The sequence below is a fragment of the Pseudonaja textilis genome, chromosome Z (assembly GCF_049901715.1).
Source record: "Pseudonaja textilis isolate UNSWEBS1 chromosome Z, rPseTex1.2, whole genome shotgun sequence".
In the NCBI taxonomy this organism is placed as follows: Eukaryota; Metazoa; Chordata; class Lepidosauria; order Squamata; family Elapidae; genus Pseudonaja; species Pseudonaja textilis.
In genome coordinates, this window is record NC_142008.1 from 2,909,279 (window position 1) to 2,929,694 (window position 20,416).

At 42.2% G+C, this 20,416-nt stretch overlaps 1 protein-coding gene across 2 annotated transcripts; it reads left to right on the forward strand.

The window, feature by feature from the left end:
• Positions 1 to 451: 451 nt before the first annotated feature.
• On the forward strand, positions 452 to 19,624 carry SEC22C (SEC22 homolog C, vesicle trafficking protein). Of its 2 annotated transcripts, none has more exons than XM_026720326.2 (7): positions 452 to 537; positions 9,001 to 9,210; positions 11,284 to 11,447; positions 13,435 to 13,614; positions 15,466 to 15,584; positions 16,852 to 16,917; positions 18,392 to 19,624. In XM_026720326.2, the coding sequence occupies exons 2-7, from the start codon at positions 9,029 to 9,031 to the stop codon at positions 18,590 to 18,592; spliced, it is 912 nt and encodes a 303-aa protein (XP_026576111.1). In that variant the 5' UTR covers positions 452 to 537; positions 9,001 to 9,028; the 3' UTR covers positions 18,593 to 19,624. The 2 variants fall into 2 exon arrangements, with proteins under 2 accessions (XP_026576111.1, XP_026576112.1); XM_026720327.2 differs by lacking the exon at positions 452 to 537 and adding an exon at positions 1,430 to 1,554.
• The last annotated feature ends 792 nt before the right edge of the window (positions 19,625 to 20,416 follow it).

Below are 20,416 nucleotides of genomic sequence, written 5' to 3' on the forward strand. Positions count from 1 at the left end.
GGTTGAGAAACACTGATTTAAGTACATCCCAATAGGGGAAAGTGCCTGCGAGTTTTGGATTTCCTGGCGAAAAAAACATACCCCCAATTTTCATCTCTCAAGTAGATACACCTAAATGAGGTATACACTTAAAATGAGGAATAATAGATTGATAAAGTTTCTTTTCCAAAGCAGTAATTGTCTTGAATCAAACAGTGCATTTGTGATGTTTGATGATGATGTTATTAATATTAGGTGATTGTGATGTGGTGTTTGGGGCACTGTTGCTGGAGTAGTTTTCAAATTTCATTGTATTCGTGGAATGCACTGACAATAAAGGTATTCTCTATTCTATCTCTCAAGTAGAATCTTTGGCAGTTCTGCAAGTGTCTATGGTGGTCCCCCTTATCAGGGGCCGTCGGCGCCTCTCGATGGTACTCGAAGCCGCTCCGGCCGCCGCCGCCTTCTCCGTGACCGGAAGTAGGCGGGGCGGAGGCGTTTGTTGTGATGGCACCCTCTTCCGATCCGGTGGCGCAGCCAGAAGCGGAGAGAGGCGAGGTGGGAGCGGCGTCGTGGGAAGGGCTAAGGCCTCTCTCTTTTTTTCTTCTTCTTCTTCTTCTTCTACCGACTGGAGCGGGCAGTCTCGGCCCTTGGGGCACAAGCGGGTGGGGAGCCAAAGTCCAGGGGGCTCGCAGAAAGTCTGTGTTGCAGCCTTACCTCGCCCGGTTGTGGGGAGGGCGATTTACCCGTACCTGGCTGCAGCCTAGTACGCATGCGCGGCTTGGCTTGGCTTGGCCCGGCCCTGAGTGCTAGTGTGTTCCCAACATCAAAACTTAGAAAGTGCGCGGCTTGGCTTGGCCCGGCCCTTGGTGCAAGGGGGAGCCCCACCCAGTAGCATAACTGGCAGAAGGTGTGCATGCGCTGCTTGGCATAGCCCTGGGTGCAAGGGAGAGCCCCCGCCTAGTAGCAAAACTTTGCAGAAAGTGCCCCGCCCACTCCAGAAGGGCTGGTCTGCCAATCAGAAAAGGCCTCGAAGTACGACCACAAAAGTCGTTTGTTCCAAGATTATTAATAAAAACAATATTTTAATTAATGGTATTCATAAAAAACACTGAAATTGGGTTGTATTATTGCTTCTTGGGGGGTGGGTTTTTTTTTTCTTTTTAAAATAGTTTATTGTATGGTGGGGCTTTTAAAAATGTTGTCAAATGCTTCCCACCAGTCACTAAATAATTTATATATTTATTCCAACCCAAATTATTTATTTCTTAAACAGATGGTTTAAGAATAGTTCATTGAGTGACCGTTCGAAGTTACAGCGGCACTGAAAAAAAGATGACTTAACGACCGTTTTCTCCCACTTAACAATTCACCTGATCAATATTCAGGACTTTTGGCAGTGGTTGCTCTCCAAGCTTGTTTAAATGGTAAATCGACTTGTATTTATGACAGTCGCAGTGTCCCCAGGGTCACATGATCCCCTTTGGCGATCTGACCAGCAGTAGTTAACGGGGAAAGCCGGATTCACTTAATGACGGTGTGACTAACTTAAACAAGAGCAGTGATTCGCTTAAGGTGAGAATGGCAGTAAAATGGGGCAGATCACCACTTAACCACTGTCTTGTTGAGAAAAAGAAATTTCGGGCTCAATTTTTGATCATGTCGAGGAGATATCTGTAAATCAGAAGTCTCCAAACTTGTCAATTTTAAGGCTTGTGGGCTTCAACTCCCAGAATTCTCCAGCCAGCAAAGTTGAAGTCCACGAGTCTTAAAATTGACAAGTTCGGAGACCCCTGCTGTAAATAATAATAAGAAATAAAAAATAATTTTGTTTCAGAATCATAGGGCTTGATGCAACCATCCGAATGGAGGTCATTGCAGGTCAGGGAGGAAAGCCAACATTTGAAGTGATAGGGCATATTCACGTGGCGTATTCATTATTTTTTTTTAATCTGTAAGATTAGATAAAAGGCATCTATTCTGCTTGATATGCTGTGTGTTTTGGAATCAAATTGGTATCTCTTTTTTTATGGATCTTCCATTCCTTTAAAAAAAAAATTACGGCCACGCTATAGTTACTTAACTGTGTATGCTTATTCATTCGTTTAATTAATTTACCGCCTTTGTTATTTTTACAAACAATTCAAAGCAGCCAACATACCCAATATTCCTCCCTCCTATTTTTCCCACAGTAACAACCCTTAGAGGAGGGCTGGGCTGAGAATGACCTGATTTTAGCTTCCAAAACACAGATGGTCCTCTATTTACAATAATTCATTTAGTGACTACTCGAAGTTCCAATGGCACTGAAAAAAAGGAACCTATGACCATTTTTCACGCTTACAGCCATGGGGAATCCAGATTCACTTAACAACAGTGTTAGTAACCTAACAGCAGTGATTCGCTTAACAAGAATGGCATGAAAGGTTGTAAAATGGGGCAAAGTTCACTTAACAAATTTCTCACTTAGCTAAATAAATTTTGGACTCAATTACGATCATAAGCCGAGGACAAGTTGTACACCCACAGTATGAGCTTCAACTTATCTATGGATAGGCCTATCTGCAGATATACGGGTAGTCCTTGACTGGTCCATTCGTTTAGTGACCAAAGTTACAACATCACTGAAAAAGGTGACTTATAATAATGTTTTACACTTAATGACCATTGCTGCATCCCTGCAGTCACAGGATCAAAATGTGGTTGCTTGGCATCTGGCTCATATTTATAATGGTTGCAGTATCCCGGGGTCATGTGACCACATTCTGGTCCAATCGGCGTAAATCAAGAACTGTACTTTGGATTCCTACATTGGGCAGAGAGTTAAACCTGGTCACTATATGACCTCCTCCTTCCACTGCAGTTCAACAACTTCTGAGCTGTGAGTGTCTCCAGAGATCCTGGCTTAGAGGAATGCATCATTTTAGCATCCAACAAATTTCCCCCCACTTCCTTATCTCCATTTTAAAGTTGTAGTGCTCCGTCTTAGTTTCATGCTGTCATTCTGCATTTATATTGGTGGCTTCTCTTTGTAAGTCTTTACAATACATAGTCCTTGACAGCTGAGCTCAATATTTCTGCTGCTAAGCAAGACAGTTGTTAAGCGAGATTTCCTTCATTTTATGATCTTTTTTTTGCCACTGTTGTTAATTGAATCGCTGCAGTTGTTAGGTTACCAACAAGGTTGTTAAGTGAATCTGGCTTCCCCATTGGCTTTGTTTTGTCAGGAGGTCACAAAGGGGGATTCCTATGACCACCTACTCCCGGGGCACTACGACCATTACAAATACAAGTCAGTTGCCAAGCCTCCTCCATAATTCAATCACGTAACCTCAAAGGTGCTGCCATGGTCTTAAGTGTGAAAACTGGTCATAAGCCCATTTCTCAGTGCTGTTGTAACCGTCAGGGATCCGACAAATCTAGCCCCATTCAAATGATAAGTCTCTAGCCCTTTTCTCAGAGTAAGAAAAAAGATTTATTAGAAGTGACCATGTCTCAATCTTAACACAGAGATTATATCACTGAATTTTAATTTGGGATAATATAATTAATATAGTTCAACAACAGAAACAGATCTTAAAAGAAATGACTTCCATAACTACTACAGCTCTGAAAACTGGAAGGAAGGTCAACCCAACATTAACATTGGCAACAACTTTGCCCATGGCACAAAAATCCATAGAAGAAATATTACCAGTAGAGAAACAAGCTAATATCTCGAATGCCAACATCCAATCAATTTTGCTGACTTTACAGGAATCAATGACGAAGCTGCAAGAAACAATGATGAAAAACCATAACGAGACGAGAGCAGATATCAATGAAGTTAAAGAGGAGATGGGGAAATTAAAAGCAGAAATGAAAGCGGACATCTCTAAAGTAGAGGACAAAGTTGGAATATTACAGCAGGCCTTGGAGAAAATGAAGCAACAATAAAAGAGGTAGAGAAAAGGACTGAATGAACTGAAAGGAAATTAGAAAGGTTAGATGAAGAATTAAAGAATGCAAGTAAAGAAGTGGAGGACTCACTGGTCTACCTAGAGATAGACAAGGCAGCTACATACTTGAGATTCAAAAATGTAGTGGAATCCAAAGAAGACCTGGAACAACTAATGGCAGAAATACTGGCTGGATTATTGGAAAAGGACAAATATGACATCTTAAGGGAATTTGATGAAGTTTATAGGGTTAGCACTAATTATGCGAGACACCACAAATGCCCAAGAGAAGTCCATATACGATTTACGAGAAGGAGTGTCCGGGATATCATTTATAGAATGTCCAGAGATGGAACAATCGCGTACAAAGGTAAAGAAATCTTGATTCTCAAACAAATACCAAGAAGAGTAAGAGAACAAAGGCGAGACTACAAGTTCTTAGCAGCTTACTTAAATCAGAAAAGAATTGCATTTAAATGGCTAATCCCAGAAGGGAAGTTAGTGTCTTGGAAAGAAAGGAAAATTAAAATAGATTCGTCTGGAAGACCAGAGCAGTAAGGAGGAACTGGAAACAAACTCCCAGGAAGATCAAGGTTATTACAAAAATAAAGATGGAACTTTAGGAAATCAAGGAAATACTCATTTACATCAGGAGACAGAAGAAACTACACACCTTCAGGCACAAGGAGAGATCGGAGTCGTTACAAGACAAAGAGCAAAACAAAATTAATTAAATGGAAGAAGAAAAAAAACTACTATCAATTAATATAAATGGTTTAAACTCGACAAAAAGGAAAAGGATATTAGCTAAACTAATCAAACAAAATGCTGATATAATATGCCTACAAGAAACTCATATAAAGAAAACAGATGAAAAACACCTAGAATATCCGAAATTAGGGAAGCTATTTACCGCACCAGCAGACACGGGAAAAAAGAAAGGGATTGCAGTATATGTTAAAGAGGATTTGAAAGCAGAGTTAATATGGTCAGACTCTGAGGGAAGAACTCTGGTTTTGCAGATCTGGATCAATGCCATCCCAATTCTCTTAGTGGTAATCTAGGCCCCGAACGGAGATCAAAAAGAGTTTTTTAAGCATCTTTATGGAAAAATAGTAGGATTGGAAAAAAGAAATATTTGTATCATAGGAGACTTCAATTCTATTGCTGATTATCAAAAAGACCACAGTAATGGGGGGGAAGAATAAAGGGGGAAGAGAGAGGTTCTCAAGATTTGTAGGGAAATGATGGAGTTAAATTTGATTGATATATGGAGAAGATTACACCCCAAGAAAAAACAATTCACATTCTACTCAAATCCCCATCAAATATGGACACGAATTGACATGGCATGGATGAATGGGGAAATAGCAAATGAGATAAAAGAGACTGAAATTTTACCTAATGGGCAGATCATAATCCAATTCAGATAATATGGAAGGGTAGGGAAAAACCAAGAAAAGATGTACGTTAAATACAATTAATAAGAGAAAAAGAATATACTAACAAACTCAAGGAGGAATTAAATTATTTCTTAAAGGAAAATGATAATGGAGTAACCATGAAACAAAACATTTGGGATACAATGAAGGCAGTAATAAGAGGTATAACAATCTCTTATAATGCCAAGAGGAATAAGGAAAAATATGCCCAGCAAAATAAATTACAACAAAAAATTAAGGCAATAGAAACTCAGTTACAGAGTACCCCAAAGGATTCAAAATTGCAAAATCAGATAATGATAGCTAAACATAAATTGAATTTAATTGAACAAGAGAAAATGATTATAAATTTGAATTTGACTAGACAAACTTATTTTGAGCATGCTAATAAGATGGCTATCTTATAAACTAAAAAAAGGAAAGAAAAGAGATTGATATATCAGCTAATAGATGGAAAGGGGGATATACAGCAGGAGATAGAACAGAAAAAAGAAATTGCTCATAAGTATTTTGAAGATTTATATAAAAAGGAAGATGTTAATGAGGATAGAATAAGAAACTATTTAGATGAAGTGAAGGATAAAGCAATTGGGGAAGAAATGGTAGAACTATTAAACAAAGACATCACTTGGTTGGAATTGAAATCAGCAATAGAGAACCAGAAAAACAACAAAACCCCGGGCCCAGATGGGATTCCAGGGGAGCTGTACAAGGCAATTGCAGAACAAATTGGACCTTTTATGGTGGAAGTTTTTAATGATGTTTTATTGGCTGCCAGGATGCCAGACTCATGGAGGGGGGCATTGATTTTGCTGGTCCCGAAGGAGGAATCGGATCCCCGATATATAAACAATTATAGGCCGATTTCACTGTTAAATACTGACTACAAAATACTTACTTCTATTATAGCAAGCAGACTAAAAAGAATGCTAAACGCGCATATACATGAAGACCAAAATGGATTTCTCCCGACCAGACAAATTAGGAACAATTTAAGAATAGTACTAGATGTCTTAGAATTTTATGAAGCTCACCCCGAAAAACAAATTGCACTTATGTTTTTAGATGCAGAGAAGGCCTTCGACAATTTAAATTGGCAATTTTTAATCCAAAAAATTTATAATATGAATTTAGGCATCAAATTTGAAAATATTATAACAACTATTTATGATACACAACAATCTAATATTATAATAAATGGGGAATATACCTGCCCAATAAAAATAGAAAAAGGAGTCAGACAGGTCTGCCCACTCTCACCCCTGCTCTTCATATTATCATTAGAAACATTAATGCGAATTAGACAGAACCCAAATATAAAAGGATTAAAGGTTAAGAAAGAAGAATATAAGCGTTTGCGGACGATATGATTTTTTTCATCGAGGAACCAATAGAAAGAGGACAAAAATTGATGAATGAATTAGAACAATTTGGAGCAGTAGCAGGACTCAAAATTAATAAGAAGAAAACTAAATGACTAAAAATTTAACAGCAAAACAGAAAATAGAGTTAGAAGAAGTTATGGAAATACAAGTGATAAAGAAAGCTAAATACTTAGGAATATGGTTGACAGCACATTGTAAGACACTCAAGGAAAATAATTATAAATTGATGCAACAGGTAAAGAAGGATTTAGAAACATGGGGTAAGCTGCAACTTTCATTATTAGGCAGGATCGCTGCCATTAAAATGAATATTCTTCCAAAATTTCTATATCTATTTCAGACGATCCCAATTAAAGTACACAATTTTCTTTTTTTTAAGAACTCAACAAAATAACTGTTAAATTTATTTGGCAAGGGAAAAAACCTAGAATAAATTTAAAGGCAATGCAGGATATGAAGAGCAGGGGAGGACTGGCATTTCCAAATTGGGAGTTGTATTATATCGCTGCCTCTTTAGTATGGTTGAAGGAATGGGTGAATTTAACTAACAAGAGAATATTATTTTTAGAAGGCCACGATTCGCAGAGGGGGTGGCACGCTTTTTTATGGGATGTAGGGAAGACTAGTCAGAAATATTTCCACAGACATCTAATCAGAGACTCATTATTAACTAATTGGAAGAAAATACGGAAAAAACACTATTAAAAGTACCAATCTTGATTTCAACAATAGAGGTGATAATCCACCCAAATTATCTGGATATCACTAAAATGATTAAATATAAGGACCTATTGGATACACAAGGAAATTTGAAATCGCGGCAAGAACTTCAAGGACAAAAAATTGATCAGTGGGCATACCTTCAGATTCAAAGTAGATATAAACAGGACAAGAAAGAATTCGGACTCAACAATAAACTCCAGCAATTAGATAAAATTTTATTAGGATCAGGCAAAAAACATATAACAAAATTTTATAATTATTTATTAGAAGTCGAATTAGAAGAAGAAATTGTAAAAGGGAACATGATTGCCTGGAGTAGGAATGTAGAACGTAGCATCACCTTAACAGAATGAGAAAAGGTCTGGGGTAGAAACAATAAGATTACAAAGTCGGTAGCATTTAAATAAAATGCCTATAAAATGTTTTATAGATGGCACCTTCCACCTTCGAGATTAGCGAAGATCCACCCCAATATGAGTCCGAATTGCTGGAAATGCAAAAAAAAAAGAGGGAACTTTTTTCCATATGTGGTGATCCTGTACAGAAGCTCAAAAATATTGGCATAAAATTAGAATTTGGCTGGAAGAAATGACAAGAGAGCAGACCGAATACAAACCAGAGTCCTTTTTGTTAGGGATCTTTGACAAACAAATATCAAAAAAAGCGAAATACATAATAATACACATTTTGACAGCGGCCAGATTAGCCTTTGCCCAGTGTTGGAAGCAGCCTCAGGTTCCATCAGAGGAGATGATCATTCAAAAAATTTCAAGTTGTGCAGAAATGGACAAATTAACTTTGGCACTAAAAAATAAAGACACCTCAATATACTACAATAACTGGAACTGCTGGTACAAATGGATTGACCAAAGATAGATTTTACACTATAAGGTAAAAGAGGATAGAATAAATCCATAGTAGTGATATATAGTTATATGTAAGGATTAGGTGTGTGCATATGGCGTAAATTAAGGGTTAAAAAAAAAATCTTACAAACTGTTGAAGAGGAGAATGTTTTTAATTGTTTTCTATTTTTTCTTTCTATTTTCTTCTCCTTTTCTTTCCTTTCCTTTTCTTTCATTTGTGTATGTGTTGTTGGTTTGTTTTAATTGTAAAATCAATAAAATTTATTTAAAAAAAAGTGACCATGTTGGCGTTAGCTGGGTGCAGCCGACACTAAGAGGCATCATTCATTTCCCCCTTGACCCTCGTCTTTCCCCACCCCCGGATGTATATTCTCCAATGGGACACATCCATAGCCAAGAGTCATCAATCGTGCTCTCCAGTAATAATCTTGTGTGCCAACAGCTTTGGCTGCCTAGTAATTATCTGAAGCATTTAAGGAATGCGCTGCTTTCCCCACTCCCTTTCTGCTGGCAACTAAAAAGACCAAAGCAGTACTTTTTTAGTTGACAGTAACTCCAGATAGTCTCACTGAAAGAATCGTTGTAACCTGTATTTTTTTTTTTTATCCGTATCAAACGGGCCGAAGAGCAGTGTGGACCTGGACTGTCCCGAATTCCTTTTTTCCAGGAGGTCCCATGAGTTCTCCCATTGGAGCATGTCCATGATCCTCTTCGCCTGCGTGGTGCGGATAAGGGACGGGCTTCCTCTCTCGGCGTCCAGCGATTTCCACCTCGATCCCCAGTTTTTGGAATGCAGGAAGAGACTCAAGATCCTGTCCTCCGTCCTGACCCAGTATCCGGAACGGGGCACGGCCAGAGAACGTGACCTCAGTATACAGTAAGTCGTGCTCTGTCCTTCGACACCCAGAAACTGGCTAGACCTGTTTTCATTCATTCGTTCACTGTTCTTTTTTTTTTTTGAATTTTTATTTTTAAAACACCCAACAAATAAAAACCATCTTTCAGTTAGTTATGCAGTGTGTCATCTGGGTACGTATATCTTGTGCACATATTACTATTTTTATACATTTCTCATTGAGTTTACATTCAGATTATATTCTAGTCAACGTTATGTATCATATTACGTCATTATTACATCGTCATTATATTTTCTTTTTTAATTGCGGTTTCAAACTATCCCATCTATACTAGATTATATCCATGTTGTAATTTATTCAAAAATAATCAGTTATAAAATATCATTGTTATTATTCTTTAATTTCTTACTCTGCTTTCTAATCATTCATAGAATAAATCCCAAATCTTATAATACTCTTTTTCTTCTTGCTGTCTAATTGCTAATGTTAATCTACTCATTCCTGCACGTTCCATTATTTTCTTAATCACCTCCTCTGCTATCGGAATTTTTTCAATTTTGTGCAAATACAATTCTAGCTGCTGTTAATAGGTTGATAATCAAATATATTATTTCTTCATTCATTGATCTCTCTCTCTCTGTATATGTGTGTGTGTGTGTGTGTGTGTGTGAGACTTCAGTCAGTCATCCTGACTAGCTTATGAAACAGTGGATAAATACAGGTAGTCCTCGACTTACGGCCACAACGGGGCCCAAAAATTAATGTGGCTAAGTGAAACGTTTACTAAGTGAGCTTTGCCCCCATTTTGTGACCTTTTTCTTGCCACAGTTGTTAAGCAAATCACTGCAGTTGTTAAATGAGTGGCACGTTTGCTTAAGCGAATCCGGCTTCCGCCGTTGACTTTGTCTGTCAGGACGTTGCAAAACGGATCACGTGACCCTGGGACACTGCGACCGTCATAAACAGGAATCGGTTGCCAAGCGTCCGAATTTGGATCTCGTGACCCTGCAGATGCTGCATTGGTGTGAAAAATGGCCGTAAGTCAATTTTTTTCAGTGCGGTTGTGACTTTGAATGGTTACTAAATGAACTGTTGTAAGTCAAGGACTACCTATACAGATAGCAATAGCACTTAGACTTATATACTGCTTCACAGTGCTTTTACAGCCCTCTAAGCGGTTTTCAGAGTCAGCCTCCTGCCCCCAACAATCTGGGTCCTCATTTTACCCACCTCTGAAGGACGGAAGGCTGAGTCGACCTTGAGCTGGGATGGATGGGAGGGAGGGAGGGAGGGAGGGGAAGGAAGGAAGGAAGGAAGGAAGGAAGGAAGGAAGGAAGGAAGGAAGGAAAAAATAGCAATAGTACATAGACTTATATATCGCTTTATAGTGCTTTCCAGCCCTCTCTCAGCGGTTTTCAGAGTCGGCCTCTTGCCCCCAACAATCTGGGTCCTCCTTTTACCCACCTCTGAAGGACGGAAGGCTGAGTCAACCTGGAGCCTGGTGGGATTCGAACTGCTGGCAGCCAGCAGTCAGCAGAAGTGGCCTGCAGTCCTGCATTCTAACCACTGCACCACCGCAGCTCATATAATCCAGTGCCACAGTGACATTGTGGTTAAATGCAGCACTGCAAGGGTAACTCACCGCCCGCTGCCAGCAGTTCGATTCTGAGCAGTCAAGGTTGACCCCGATTGTTGGGGGCAATAGGCTGGGCTCTGTAAACCGCTTAGAGAGGGCTGTAAAATCCCCGTGAAGCGGTGTATAAGTCTTACGCTATAGTTCAGAAAGCCACCAATTTATCAAGCAACAGGAACACATTATGCAGATATAACGGTAAAACCGTAGCACCATCTAGCATCGGGCAATAGAAATTCATCTTATACAGGGAGTCCTCGACTCAACAGCCACAACTGAGCCCCCAGATTTCTCTTTTCTGTATCCGCCCCCCTACCTGTAGACAGGTGAGCATTTTCCGTCGGATCTCCCCCTGCTACGAAACGCCTTCCTTTATTTGCACGCGAAATCCGTCCCTCACTTGTGGTTTCCCCCTCCTTGTTACTCTCCGGGGTTAACCTTCGATCCTTTTCTTTCTCAGCTTTCACACCTCTGGAGGCGTCGCCTGCACCTGCATCGCCCTCAGCAGTTACCCAGCCGTGATGGCCTTCTGTTTCCTGGAGGAGCTCCACTCCAAATTCGCCACCTCCTACCATGCCACCAGCGTCAGCCTGGCTTCTAGGCCATACACTTTCCTTGAATTTGGTACGTTGTTGGTTTGGCTTTGTGTCTTTCTGTTTTTTTTTTTGAGGGGTGGTAATTGATCACGTCATACCTGTGAGGGGCTTGGTGTTCTCTGAGCTTGATTATTTTCTTTCGGACATTTCATAGAATCACTTCTGGCCCTGATGATATTAGCTAGTTGGGTGGTGAAATGTCTAAGAAGGTAACCTGGCTCAGAGAGCACCAAAGACCATACAGTCGTCTTCCTCCTCCTCCTCCTCCTCCTCCTCCTCCTCCTCCTCCTCCTCCTCCTCCTCCTCCTCCTCCTCCTCCTCCTCCTCCTCCTCCCCTCTCCTCCTCCTCCTCCTCTTTCCTTCCCTCTTTTTCTTTCTCATTGTAAACCACACTTCCTTCTAGCACTGATGAGGCTCATGAAATGTCTCCAGGAAGGCAACCAAATTCAGCACCAAGGACCCCACAGAAACACAGATAAGCATGGATTAACACCGGACCAAAAAATCGTGCGCAAAACAATACCGTCATCAAGGAACTACCAAGGAAGAAAACACAACCCCCCCGCCAACGCTGGCGGGGAAACTTACGGTATAGAAACAGGGAGAAAACTGCACGCTGCCTCACACTGGTGATGTTATCTAGTTGGGTCATGAAACGTCCCCAAGGAAACCACCCAGCTCAGAGAGCGCTGAGGATCCCGCAATCCTTTCCCACCCCCTCCCTCTCCTCCCCCTGTCTGGAACCTCCCCTCTCTTCTAGCACTGATGATGTCACCTAGTTGGGTCGTGAAACTTCTGCAAGAAAACTACCAAGCTCAGAGAGCGCCGAGGACCCCACAATCCTTTCCTCCTCCGCCACCCCTTCCTCCTGCTCCTCCCCCTTCCATTCTGCAAATCCCACTCCCTTCTGATGATGTCACCTAGTTGGGTCATGAAACATCTGCAGGAAAAACGGCCCAGCTCAGAGAGCACCTGGGAGCCCAGGGTTCAACTCTGAGCTACAAATGTTTTGTTCTAATTAGTCACTGCTGCGTGAAGAACCATCAGTAGCAATGTTGCTACTGGCCATCCCTGGCCTAAACTATCTTTCCTTTAGTTACAACGCCACAGAAAAATAGTTGACTTAAAACAACTGTTGCAATATTCCGACGGTCACTCAAAATCCAGGCCACCTGGCAAATCAGCGGCTAGTTACGATGGTGGCAGGGATTACGCTGGGATTACGCAACTGCCATTTGCCACCTTCTCAGCCAGCTTCTCAGAAGCAAAGTCAGTAGGGGAGGCTGGATTCACTTAACAACCACGTGACCCACTTAACAGCTGCAGTGATTTGCTTTGGTCAAAAGGGTCAAAGAATTGGGTGCAACTGAACCACCTCCTGGCTTGGCAACTGAAATTTCTGATTTCCAATTTTGGTCCTAAGCCGTCAAGTGGTGGTCGAGCCGTAATAATCCCTTAGATCTTCTCCGTGAGGATCTGTCCCTAACCGGATCTTTCAGGTTTTCTGGAAGTAAGATATAGGTAGTTCTCAACTTACAGCAGTTTGTTTAGTGATCGTTCGAAGCTACAACAGCACTGAAAAAAATCGACTTATTTTTTCACACTTATGACCCTTGTGGCATTCCCGTGGTCATGTGATTCAGACACTTGGCAGCTGATTCGTATTTGTGACCGTTTCAGCGTCCTGGGGTCACAGGATCCCCTTTGGCGACCTTCTGACAAGCAAAGTCAGTTCGGAAGCTAGATTCATTTAACAACCACGTTACTAACTTAACAACTGCAGTGATTCTCTTAGCAACCATGGCAACGATGGTCGAAAAACTTGCCAAACAAACGCCTCACTTAGCAACAGAAACTTTGGCCTCCGTTGTGGCCGTAAGTCAAGGACTACCTGTAATCTCCAGATGCAGTTCAACCCTATAAGCTACCAAACTCTGTCGGTGGGTCTTTAGCGGAGCACACACCAATATTTTCTTAGTCTTTAGAGAAAGCGCTTGTTTGTCTCCCCGCCACAGACAATGTCATCCAGAAGACCCAAAGCAAGTTTAATCACACCAACTGCGCTCAGCCAAAAATCGACGTGGCCAAGATGCAGGAAGACTTCCGCTTGCGACCTCCGGCCCTCGTCAGCTGGGAAGACATGGAATTTGTGAACAGGACGGTGAACGGCTGCGCGGAAGTCCACCTTGAGACAGGTGAGTTATCATACATTGCGGTTAGGTTCTTCCTGTTCATCCCATCGCAGGTCGAAGGCAACAGAGATGGGTGGCTTGAAGAAAGTTATGCGGAAAGAAATTATATCATACTAGCCGATAACTTGGCGTCGCCCAGGTATTTATCCCAATCCTTTATTAGACAGGAAAACCCTGTAGTCGGGACTCACGCTGTTGTACTGTCTCTCGCGCAACGTTGCAATTCTTCTATTCCTCCACAAGAGGGAGCCCCCTTGTGGACTACTGTGAAGCCATTACCATGGCAAGTCCACTGTGCTGTACAGTAGAAGCCATTTTCAGACACACAAACACACACACACACACACATACCCTGAGGGGTGCTAGGGGTGTCTTACCCCCACAGTATTTGTTTCCAGAGGGTAAGTCATCTATATATACCAAGTTTGGTTGTAATTGCTCAAGGCATTCCAGGGTTATGCTGGAACACACACACACACACACACACACACACACAGACACACACACAGACACAGACACACACACACACTTTATAGAATAGAAAAAAAAGATTGCAGGACAGTCTGGTTTGGAAGCTTTCCTTCTTTGGATAAGACGGCGGGCCAGAAAGTGGTGAAGATGGCAGAAAGATCACTGGCAGTTCACTCCCTTCTATCCAGGGCGTGGCACAGAAGCGATGCTCGAGCGGGATTGCCTGAGACGCTACACATCGTCCTCGCGACCTGTTTTCCTTGCTACAGTTTTGCAGCATCAACCTTGTGAACTCCCAAACTTCCTCTTTCCGCTATGCGTTCGAGATGGAGAGCGATTAACGTTTATATGTATTTATGTGTTAGGACGTACATATACACCTGGTTATGTTTATAGCATGTTTATAGGCGTGTCATGTATTTTTACACTTTTGACAACAGGCGACGGATTTCATTTTTAATGTGTGCCAGAGTGCCCAAAGGGGAAAAAATGACAATAAAACTTAAAATAAGTTATAAAATAAAACTAAAACTTAAATAAAATAAAACTTAAGAGACAAAAACTCTGCCTCAATCCCTAATTTAATCTAATTTAACAACATTGGAATAAAGCTCAGACTAGCTCTGTCCTAACTCACTGGATGAAGGGAAATAAGGTTTATATGTGTCCTCAAGGTATACCTAAGTGGTGCAAATGGGTGTGGAGCTTTCTTGGAAGGGCTTGTGTTGTAGAGAATGAAGATAGATGATCTTGTATCCCTCCATCTCTGTCGAGAGAGGGCTGTTTAATTTTGACATAGGTGGCCTTTTCGCCCCCTCTTTCAAACCAGCGGTCTTCTCTGTCACTCAGGTGACCCTGAGGACACTGATAAACCTCCAAGTGGCCTCAACAACCCTCTAAAAGGATGCAAATGACCAGCTTTGTCTGCAAGGAATATAAACCCTTCCATTCCCCACCATCCAGTCAGAGCTGAAGAACCTTCTTGGGTGAGAAGTGAAACATCTTCAAAGAAAAACCAGAAAGTCCAGTTGCTTGAAAAAAAAAGCACATTTGGGGCGATTAACTCCAAGGTTAAACATCGGTCCAATAATCAAGTAAACAATACCGCAGTCGAGAAACTGCCAAAAACCCAACAGCAAACAGCCTCAAACCAAAAAAAACCCTCTAAAACCGCCCCAACCAACACTGTAATGAAACATCTGTAAGAAAACAAGCCAGCTCAGAAATCCCTTCCTGTCAACCCTGAGCTAACAATATTCCCCTTTATTAGCACATTGGAGCATGACTGGGGGCCTAAGGAAGAGGAGTTGTAAGTTTCCTAGCAGGACGGACCAAATTTCACCTTTGTTGGATGTCCTTTTTTTAAAAAAAATTCCCCTATAGGTCCTGCTTGCCGGATGCAACCCGTGTCTCCTTTGGGGATCCTCTCCCTCATTCTCAACATCATGTGCGGTGCGCTCAATCTCATTCGAGGGGTTCACCTGGCAGAATATTCGTTGCAGGTAACTGGGCTGCTAATTTGGGGGGGCCAAGAGAGTCAGTTTGGGCTCCTGGTGAAGGTGCTGGCTTGGTTGTGAATTCACCGGCAGCAGGTGCGGATGGCTGAGGTCTCGGAGAGCGAGGCCTCAGGTGAGGGGCCTGCGTGGGATGCAGGGATGGGGCCAGGACCATCGGGGAGTGGAGGGGCTGCCTTCGGAGATGGTGGAGGCTGGCAGCAGTGAGGAAGAGGAGCTTGTGCCCAGTGCAGCTGCAGCAGCACAGGCGACTCGGGAGTAAGGCTCCCTTAAGAGATAAAAGCCAGCTGAGAAACCGCAGTTCTTTGCAGAAGGCAAAGAAGTTTGATACTTGAGCCTGGTGGGGGTTAGAATATCTGAGTTGGTGTTTGGAGACTCTTTGATTTATTGTTTAGGAGATTTGTCTGTTCTTGGCAGCCTTGCAAAAACTTTGCAAGGCTCTTTCTTGTCGGAGATAATTAGTTGGAAGCAGCCTTTTATCTGTGAAGGAACGGGATTTTAAAAGAAACATTAAAAGGTTGTGCTGTTACCTTTGTCTCGTGTTTGCTCTCTTGGAACCAGGTTTGGGTCAGAAGAGGCTTAGAACCCAGGAGAGGGTGAGTTCTAGTTCCTCCTTAGGCGTGAAAGCCGGCTGGGTGACTTAGGGCCAATAACTAGGAGACAGTGAGTTCTAGTTCCGCCTTAGGCGTGAAAGCCGGCTGGGTGACTTAGGGCCAATAACCAGGAGACAGTGAGTTCTAGTTCCGCCTTAGGCGTGAAAGCCAGCTGGGTGACTTAGGGCCAATAACCAGGAGACAGTGAGTTCTAGTTCCGCCTTAGGCGTGAAATCCAGCTGGGTGACTTAGGGCCAATAACCAGGAGACAGTGAGTTCTAGTCCCACCTAGGGCCTCCCTCCAGCCCTGAATTACCCTGTGTTCCACTTAACGACTTATACGCTTGCTTAACTACCGTATCGGGGAGCACAAGGATGGCAGTTGTTAAGTGAGACGATCCACGGTCACCTCAGTTAACAACTTGTCTCAACTTGCGACCCTAACGGGTAGGCTGCATTATGGCCAGAAGGCGAGGACTGCCTGAACTAACTCAGATTCTGCCTTAGGGTGCCAAAGTATCTGCTTTAGAAAAAGAGCGAGAGAGCGAGAAAATGTGCTCGTGTTTCAGTGGGTCTGTTTTTTGTTGCACCAGCTGGCTCAATTCGACCTTGAAGTTCATTTTTGGGGTTTTAATTTGACCCTCGAATTCATTTTCCCCTAGGAAGATCACCAAGGAATTGGAAATATCATAGCATTTCTGCTGCCTTTCCTGTCCTGCTTCGGTTTGGTAAGTAACTTACATATGTACATATATTGTCTGTTTTTCTTGGGATTTAAGTGACTTAAACATGCCTCAACTTGCTGAGATGTTTTCATTGATCTCAAAGGTGGTTATTTTTTTTTCTTTCTTCCTTTCAAAAGGGAAGAGGAGGAAAATAGTTCACTTCTTATGCAGGAAGCTTCATGTGTTTTTTATACATTATATACATATGTAACGTTTTCCTCTTCTTCCTCAAATAAAGAACAATTGAGTTGTCTTTTCAAGGAAAAAAAAAGAATAGAATAGAATTCTTTTATTGGCCAAGTGTGATTGGACACACAAGGAATTTGTCTTCGGTGCAGATGCTCTCAGTGTACATAAAAGAAAAGATATATTCGTCAAGAGTCAAGAATCATCAGGTACAACACTTAATGATAGTCACAGGGTACAATAAGCAATCAAATCATAGCAATAGTGATTTATATACCTCTTTACACTGCTTTACAGCCCTCTCCAAGAGGTTTACAGTGTCAACCTATTTCCCCCAATAATCTGGGCCCTCATTTTACCCACCTCGGAAGGATGGAAGGTTAAGTCAACCTTGAGCCTGGTGGGATTCGAACTGCCCAATTGCAGTAGGAGTAGCTTGGAGTACTGTACCACTGCGCCACTGAGATTCTACTATTATACTAGGAAACAGTCAATATGAATCGTAAGGATACAAGCGACAAAGATACAGTCCTACAGTCACAAGTGGGAGGAGATGGGTGAAAGGAAGGATGGGAAGATTAATACTAATAGTAGTGCAGATTTTGTAAATAGTTGGACAGTGTGGAGGGAATTAGTTGTTTAGCAGAGTGATGGCATTTGGGAAAAAACTCTCCTTGTGTCTAGTTCTTCTGGTGTGCAGTGCTCTGTAGAGTGTCATTTTGAGGGAAGGAGTTGAAACAGTTTATGTCCAGGATGTGAGGGGTCTGTAAATATATTCACAGCCCTCTTTTTGATTCGTGCAGGATACAGGTCCTTGACTGAAGGCAGGTTGGTATCCATTGTTTTTTCTGCAGTCCTAATTACCCTCTGGAGTCTGTGTCTGTCCTGTTGGGTTGCAGAATCAAACCAGACAGTTATAGAGGCGCAGATGACAGTCTCAATAATTCCTCTGTAGAACTGGATCAACAGTTCAAAAGCACTTTTCGGACAACTGTGACCTGGATTACTGAGAATCTACATAGATTCTGATTTAATCAGTTGATAACCGACTCAGTTGATCCTGACTCCCACGCCTCCTCTTCCTCTTCCTCTGAATTGGGGCTGGCAGGCCACAATAGGGATTCACTTAACAACGATAACCACCATTGCACTTCACATCCACGTCGCTTAGCAATTCCGGTCCCGATTGCCGTCGTAAAACAAGCACTATCCATATACTGCGTTCATACCTTTGCTTACTTAACAGCCATTTTTTTCCCCCCTTTCTTTCTCAAAATTCACATTTTTGCAGTGTTACCTTTACCTGTTCTACACTTCGGCCCGGAAGGTCAAAGTCTCCATCCTTTTTGTCACGCTCTGCCTCTGCAACGTCTACCTGTACGGATTACGAAATCACTGGCAGATTCTCTTCCACATCGCTGTGGCCTCCTTTTCTTCTCACCAGATCCTGACCCGGCAGGTGGCAGAGAAACCCCCAGATTTCGGGGTATGAAAATGGGGGCGCGGGGGAGAAGGAGTTTTTTTTTTTTTTTTAAAGGTCTCAGCTTTGAGAGAGGTTTATTTTAAGGCAGCTCCGAGCAGATTGACTCGTAAATTTGGGTTGGTTTTTTCCTCTCCTTTCGGTCCTTCCTCAAAATAATGCATTTTGGGAAAAAGAAAAAAAAAGAGAGAAAGAGAAAGAAAAAAAAAACTATTTTTAAGCCTTGAGAGGCAACAAAGAAAATATCTGCTTAAAAGAAGGAAGCTCGCAATCTTTTCGGATTATTTTGCGTAATCCAAGAAAAGGCCGCGGGATATGCGCGCTGAAGAAGGCACCCGTTACTGCTCTGCATTCAAGTGGAAATTCAGAGTTTTAGAGGCCTGAATTTGTTCAAGCAGAGAATAGATTCGGGAAGCCACATCTACCATGGATAATTCCGGGAAAACCAACCTGGAAAAAAAAATCGGATGCACTGAAGACTCCCAAGTGTGTCCTAAGCTTTGTCAAAGAGAAGCCCTGGAACTTGGTTGCAACCAGCTTTGCGGGGTTTAAAGTTTAAAGCACAAGATTCTTCACTGAACAATTGAGGGTTTGGGGTATGTTGTTGTTTTTTTTACAGCCAAAGTGGCCAATTGCTGTCATAATGCACATATAATTTATTATAACATTATTTGGGGGAGGAATCGTTTGAGAAACGGACTCTTGAATCTCGTCTGCATCACACTAAATTGTAGATAAATGTATTTATATTAAGTTGGGATAGAAAAGGCAACAGCCTTGAAACACCACCAATGGTGAAGGTGCCTTCAGATGAAATATCCTGTAAAAATTACCTGTACATAGACTGTTCCTCGTTTTGAACGGAAAAAAAAAACAGCCTTGGTTACAAGGTTTCACGCTGATAATGGCATTTTTGTAGAATTTTCTCATGTATCTAGATTTCGGTTGAGTTTCTACATACAGGTGCTCGCACAGATAATAATAATAAGAGGAAAAGTCCACTGAAAAGTGTTATGTTCTTCTTAAAGTTACTTTTTTCCAGTTCGACTGAGCGAGATGAATTTTTATTCCAAGCAAAAGGTAATTTATAAGGGCGCGCCTAAGCTGGGCATTTGTTGGGTTGAATTCAGTGTAACTCCAGTGTTACTAGACCTCATGGCACGGAACACAAGATTGATGACGTTGCCTCGCTGGGTCATGAAACGTCTGCAAGAAAATGATCAAACTTGGAAGGCACCAAAGACCTCCCGGGCCTCCTCCTCTCCACAACCTCCTCACCCTTCAAGCACTGATGATGTTCTCTGGTTGGGTCATGAAACATTTCAAAGAAAACCCCCAAGGACCCCAATGTCCTCCTCCTCCCCCTTCTCCTCTTTCTCTCCTTTTCCTCCTCCCGTCTACAAACCCCACTCTCTTCTAGCACCAATGAAGTTCCCTAGTAGGGTCATGAAACGTCTCAAAGAAAACCCCTCAAAGAAACCAAGGACCCCACTCTCCTCCTCCCTTTCCTCTCCTCCCCTCTTCCTTTCCTCCTCCTCCCCCTTTTCCTCTTCCTCTCCTTCCCCTCTTCCTCTCCTTCTCCCCTTTTCCTCCTCCTCTCCTCCCCCTCTTCCTTTCCTTCTCCTCCCCTTTTCCTCTTCCTCTCTTCTCCCCTTTTCCTCTCCTCCCCTTTTCCTCCTTTCCTCCTCCCCTTTTCCTCTTCCTCTCCTCCCCTTTTCCTCCCCTTTTTCCTCCTCCTCCCCTTTTCCTCCTCCTCCTCTCTACAAACCCCACTCCCTGCCAGCATTGATAAAATTACCTAGCTGGGTCATGAAACATTTGCAAGAAAGAAACCAA

Excerpts from the sequence above, each read along its gene's own strand:
- SEC22C (XM_026720326.2), top strand. The coding sequence starts at position 9,029 with ATGTCCATGATCCTCTTCGCCTGCGTGGTGCGGATAAGGGACGGGCTT. Across the intron at positions 11,448-13,434 it reads ATACACTTTCCTTGAATTTG|ACAATGTCATCCAGAAGACC; the intron begins GTACGTTGTTGG and ends TCCCCGCCACAG. Across the intron at positions 16,918-18,391 it reads TCCTGTCCTGCTTCGGTTTG|TGTTACCTTTACCTGTTCTA; the intron begins GTAAGTAACTTA and ends ACATTTTTGCAG.